The sequence below is a fragment of the Delphinus delphis genome, chromosome 10 (assembly GCF_949987515.2).
Source record: "Delphinus delphis chromosome 10, mDelDel1.2, whole genome shotgun sequence".
Taxonomy (NCBI): domain Eukaryota; kingdom Metazoa; phylum Chordata; class Mammalia; order Artiodactyla; family Delphinidae; genus Delphinus; species Delphinus delphis.
In genome coordinates, this window is record NC_082692.2 from 71764101 (window position 1) to 71770100 (window position 6000).

The 6000-nt window shown below is 41.0% G+C and overlaps 1 protein-coding gene across 5 annotated transcripts in view; it reads right to left on the reverse strand.

Annotated features, from left to right (window-relative positions):
- The window catches only part of TASOR (transcription activation suppressor), a 48936-nt gene extending 43288 nt beyond the window's left edge, over positions 1–5648 (reverse strand). For all 5 annotated transcript variants that reach the window (XM_060022706.1, XM_060022707.1, XM_060022704.1 and 2 more), the window contains exon 1: positions 5198–5648. In XM_060022706.1, coding sequence (XP_059878689.1) covers positions 5198–5525 — 328 coding nt within the window. In that variant the 5' untranslated portion in view covers positions 5526–5648. The remainder of the gene's footprint in view (positions 1–5197) is intronic.
- Positions 5649–6000: the final 352 nt, after the last annotated feature.

Below are 6000 nucleotides of genomic sequence, written 5' to 3' on the forward strand. Positions count from 1 at the left end.
GCAATAATAATAAATAAACCTGTAACTACCCGTAGGGGATCAGAACATTTTATATATTTATCATCCATTTCACATAGGAAGTCAGAATCCAATATACTGTTCTCCGGATTCTGACAATTTTTGAGTCTAACAATTAGTGGCTCATTATTCCTTTTCAGATACTGTACTAAGAGCTTTATATGCATTATCTCATTTAATCATCGAAACCACCCTATGAAGTTCATTATGCCCATTTCACAAATGAAACTGAGCTAACAGTTAACTTGGCCCAAGGCTGATACGTGAATAGGGCAGGTGTGAATTCAAAATAAGGCTCCCTAGCTGCAAATCTTGTTTCCTGAACTATAAGTAAAACATGTATATGTAAGTGCTGAATATAAGTGATGAAACAAATCATTCCAAGAGCTGGAAAAACAGAATTGTTTCCTCATTTTAGACCAAGAAATTATATTAGCTATATGGAAATTAGCAATAAAAGAAAAAGAATTTGATGTCTAGAATGCTCTTTCTACCCTCTTATGTCTTCTTTTGAATCTCATTTCTTAGTATTTCTTTCTCATTTATTGCATTTAACAGGGCCAAAAGCCATAGCTAACACCCTTTTTTGGTTTATAAAGGTTAACAGCAGTCGTAATAATTCTTCCAGACATTAAGAAACATGTAATTTTGCTTATTTACAGTGCTTCCATCAAATTCATGTCAGAAAGATAGTTACTGAGTTGATTTCTGATAATTCACAAGGCTCTTCTATTGACAAAACTGATGATAGATGTGTTTTCATCATTTTTTTTTCTCTTTTGTCCACACTACATGGCATGCAGGATCTTAGTTCCCCAACCAGGGATCAAACCTGTGCCCCTGCAGTGGAAGCACGAAGTCTTAACCATTAGACCATCAGGGGAGTCCCTTTTATAGATGTGTTTTTATGGGATTCAAGAAAAGACTTACAAAGGCACTTGGAGATTTATAATTCAAATGAGGAGACTGTCTATATCACAGAACCACAACTAGAATTGAGTATTTTATATTACTGGTAGCATACAAAACATACTAAGAATTAAATGTTAAACTTAAGCAGCTAGAATAGACATAAAATTAAGGTCACCAAATAGTAGCTTTGTTTCTTAGTCAAAGGAACATTTTTCCTCAACTACTTTTACCAACTCATTTAGTGTCAATGCCACTCTTTGTGTTTGTATTGTTTATGTGTATATGTAAAAAAAAAAATCGTAAGTGTAAAAACAAGCTAAAATTAAAAAAAGATGGACCAGCGTTATAAAAATATACCAAGGCAAATTCCAAAATATACATTCCAATTTAAAGTAATTCATGGAAGAAAAGGAAATGGCAAAGAGTAGGCTGCGGATCTCATTGGTCTGCAATACTCTCTGAATCCATCTCTCTGATGTCTATGGATATTAATGACTAAAATACAATGAATATCCATTTGTTCCTCATGATAATTTAGACATTTTAAAAATCATTTTTCTTCAGTCTAATAAAATTACTACAGACATAATACTGTAGGAATGGGTGATTCATCTCTACTCATGATTGAACATAGTGCAGAATCAGTAATAAACATTCTAGCAGAGATCTAGAGAGATAATATGAAACTTGACTTTTTTTGGACTGGGAATACATCAAAGAAAGTTTTACCTCCATTACTTAGAATTTATATGCGCCTATCAAACGTTTTATGTGGATGACTGGATTCTGCCTGTACATTCCTGCTCAGATTTACTTCTATGTAGGGAAAACTGTGGTGCTTAGAACCAAGCCATTCATATACAACTACTAAAACATCATGTAAATTTCCTTAAGAAAGAGACTCAACCCCAAAGTCTTCAAAAAGACAACTCCAAATTTTGTGGGAAAAGATGGGGATTTGGGAGGAGAATTGGCCTTTAATTTTCCTGAACTAGACCAGTATGGATGCAGGTGCGTAAGAGCATTTAGTTTGTGATGCACCTGCATGAGACGCAGATGCACGAGAGCAATTAATCTTGTGCCCTACATAAAGCATTAACCAATAAACATTTTCCAGAAAGTGCATCATTACTACTTCATTTCCCAAGACCTTTGGAGGGGAAAATTATATCAAATACAATTACTGATTTTAATTTACTTTTGATGACTTACACTATCAGATTTTAGAGTAGAAGAAGGCAATACTGAAACATCTACTGACGAAGTGCAATTCCACAATTCGGTTAAATATAACAGTGACTCCTTACAGTACAGAAAGTAGCCCAGCCAAGAAGTAAACAGAATAGCACACAGATCACAAAGAGTAAAATCTTACTCTTCTAGTCAACAGATGACTTAATCTGTGAGTACTTAATAAATGTGTTAATTTTCTAATGAACATAATTTTGGAATCTCAAAATTCCCCAGGGATGAAGACATACTAAACATCACTAAATTTAATAGTTGTTAAAAAAAATTTTTTTTAAGTGAACTAAAACTTTTCTACAATAAAAAAGAAATAAGAAGTACTCTACACCTAGGTTCAAATTCCAACTCCACCATTTACTAGCTGTGTAACCTTGGGCAAGTTATTTACCTCAGTAGTTCAGTCTCCTCATCTGTAAAATGGGAATAGTACCTACCACATAGGATTACTGAGATTTAGTTAGTACATATAAACTTCTGAGAACAATGCCTGTAACTTATTAAGCACTATAAAATGTTTGTCAATATCATTACTTAATTAGAATGGCAGTATTTTGGATGTTATGCTACTGTGAAGACCAATAAAAGAACTGAGTCAAGTTATACTCACAAAGATTTACCTTTAAGCTACCAAAAACATGAGTCCTAATCTTAAATTTCACTGGTAAAGCAGTCACAAGCAAAGGTCTGCCATATTAAAATACGAATGCAACAGAACCTTTGATACTGAAAAGTTCAAGCAGAGGTATCTACTGAAAATGATCTAATATTCATGATAAAAGACTCAGATGACCACACCACTAATACCTAGCCAAATCCTATACATAAAGTGATACCTTTCAAGTCTTCCAAGAGGACATTATCTTGGGATCAAGTGTGAAACTAGCAGTACCTGCCGAACTGTTTCTGATAAAGCATTTTTTTAATGAAAAGTTATATTTTTCTATTAAATTCTATCACCAAGTATTAACTCCTTTCAGGTTGGACAGGATGAAGTCCATGATGGTAAAAAGCTGCTTATTTAAGTTTTAAAAGTGCTATTTAGATCGCTATTGCACTATTTGAACAGCTGCTGCTAAGTGTGCAAATATTTAGACAAGTTAAAAATTACTCACTTTCACGAAACATGAAAAAAGTCCACTGTGTTATATTTTCCTTACCAAAACCTCTCTAAGAGGAGAAAGGTAACAAATTTCCCCCAAAGAAGCATCAGACTCAGGGGAGAAAACAAAGACAACTAGGTTTTATATTTCCTAATTCCTCAATTATTATCTACTTTTAATGTGTTCAAATGAGGTCTATTTTACAGCAACCTCTGGATTTATCTAATTAAAAAAAAAAACACACATGCAAACAGTGCCTTTCAACATTTCCTAGTGCCCTCCCACATTTCAACCCAAATGGGTTTTATGCCAATTTCCTGGTCCTATCAAAAATTAAAAGGAGGTACATCATGCTTTGTTTTGCTTAAAACCCTAAAAAAACGGACTTCAAAATTGTATCAAGCTAAAAAATTTTTTAAAAAGAAAAAAATTCAACCTCCTACTTCGATCCTATAACCAGAGCCCATCTGAATCTACTTCCAACCTATTCTCTACCAATTGATAACTCAGGATGAAATCTAATTTTCCTCATATAGACTCTACATCTTAACTAAACCAAAAGGATTGATAACCTTGACCTATACAAGAATTCTCTTGAACCCTAAAATGTATTACATTAACTCACTTAAAAGATACTTCTAGAAACATTCTGCATGCTAGTGGACAAAAGATAACTTCATCTTTCTCAACATGGTTTCTCACACCAAGGATTTCCCTGGCTTTATCATCCAAATAGAAATTAACAATTTGACTTTATTTGTATCTTACTGACAGAAGGCTAACAATTTCAGGTGTGCAAATGTAGCTGGTTATGCACATGGCAAGAGGAAGCACATGCTTCATTCAAGAGTCTCTTTACCAAGATTCAAGTTACAAATAAAAAACGTTTTCCGCAAATAAGAAAATTCCTATTACTTTCCAAAGTAAATCTGAAAAAACGGAACCACGCACTAAAACAAAAAGAGGCTTTAAATTGACTAAATCCAGACAGAGTATCCCAAATCGCTGGAGAGTCAAAAATTGTTTTCTAAGAATTGAAAACGATAACTTCCTCCATTAGAAAGGTGTCACAATACGGCATTAAGTTTTAAAAAGGTAACGTACTTCATTTAACTGTTCCCATACTGGTTCCAAAAACCAGACTGGACTTTTAAATATTTTTCTGAAGTTCTCTCATCTGCAAGATCAAGTTGGTGACTCTTGGGCATAAGCTGACCTCTATTTTTTTCCACAGGGAAATTACTGCACCAAGAACCTACCTTCCCAAGCTTCTCAAATACAAGAAAAAAACATACTAACGTTGGATTTAGAGACAGCCCTATCTAGCGCTTCAAAAACAAGAAAAAAAAATCTACATGGAAATGAAGTGTGATGGCAAACAGCAGTGTGCATGAATCACATCTAACGGAGATGTCTAAACAAGGGAAGACGCTGACATCGAGCAAATTTCAAGTAGACGCATAGAGCTGAAGAATTTCCACAGGGAGAAGCACTTGTGGTCCTCTCAACGCAATGGCCTTGGAGAAAGCCCCAGAATCCACGGCCACGGGTTATTTCCACAGTGAGACTTCTCAGAAGCATCCTTAGGAGGACACATCAGCTTCTCTGCCTTCAGGGGCTGGGAGGGAGGGGCGCCGAGCACCATCTTTCCTCTCTGGGAGCTGCAGCCTTACGGACAAGCTTCAAACCTGAGCTACTTCCAACTTCCACGGGGAGAGGGGGAGCAGGGAGCGTGGTTCCACCGCTTTCCTCTCGCACCAAGCGCAGCAGCTGGGCGGCCGTGGCAGTGCGGGGAGAGGCGGCTGGCGCTGCATGCGTGTTTACGTGTCTCGGGTGGGTGTGGGAAGGAGACAGAGAGGTTCTAATGAAAAGATGGAGGGGAGAGAGAAAGAGGGGTTGGGAAAAAGGGGAAGCACCACCTTTCTTTTCTCTGCTCTTCCTGGGGATCTGAAAACTCCTCCTAACGGGTCTTTCGGGCTCTTCGGGGCCTTTGGGCAGAGCGGCCGCGCCCGCCTCACAGGAGTCCTGAGGCTGCTCGTGGCAGAGGCTCGGGGCGGCCTCGGCAGCCGCGGTCTCCTCAGGCCCGGCGCCGCCGCCGGGCTCCGCGACGCTGAGGCCGCCGCCATTTTGTGGGGAGGACTCAAGCTCCGGAAGCGCCTGCTTCAGCTCGTCGTCTCCGCCGCCGCCGCCACTTTCCCAGTTCGCGTCCGTCGGCGGAGAGGCCTCCGCCTCCGCAGCAGTAGCCATCGCGCCGGCGTGAGGAGCGCCGGGAAGCTTCTGCCTACAAGGTCGACGGAGGTGGGGGGAAGGGGTGGCGGGCCAGCTTCGCCGCCAAGCTGCTCTCAGCCCACCCACCCCCTTCCCCCCGGTGGCCGCTGGCCGCTATCCCGGCCCAGCAGCCTCTCGGGGGCCCCAAAGCGGGCGCTACAACCGTGCGGCCCGACCCCAAGAGCCGCTCCTCGCTCGGGCAGTTCTTCTGCCGGCCCCCACCACTCAACGTGCTGGCGTCGGGGCCGGGATGGGGCGGGGCCATCTCGGAGCGCTCCACCAATGGGGGCGCGGCGCCCGCCTCCGCGGGTGCGGACAGACAGCGCCGGGGGGTGGAGCCTCGGGGCGCCGGAGCCCGCCAAAAGGGGCGACCGCAACGGCTGGAGAGTACCTCGACGCCGCGGCCGGCTGCGGGGTGGATGGGCCTCAGGACGAGCTGCGAGTTCCCGGACCA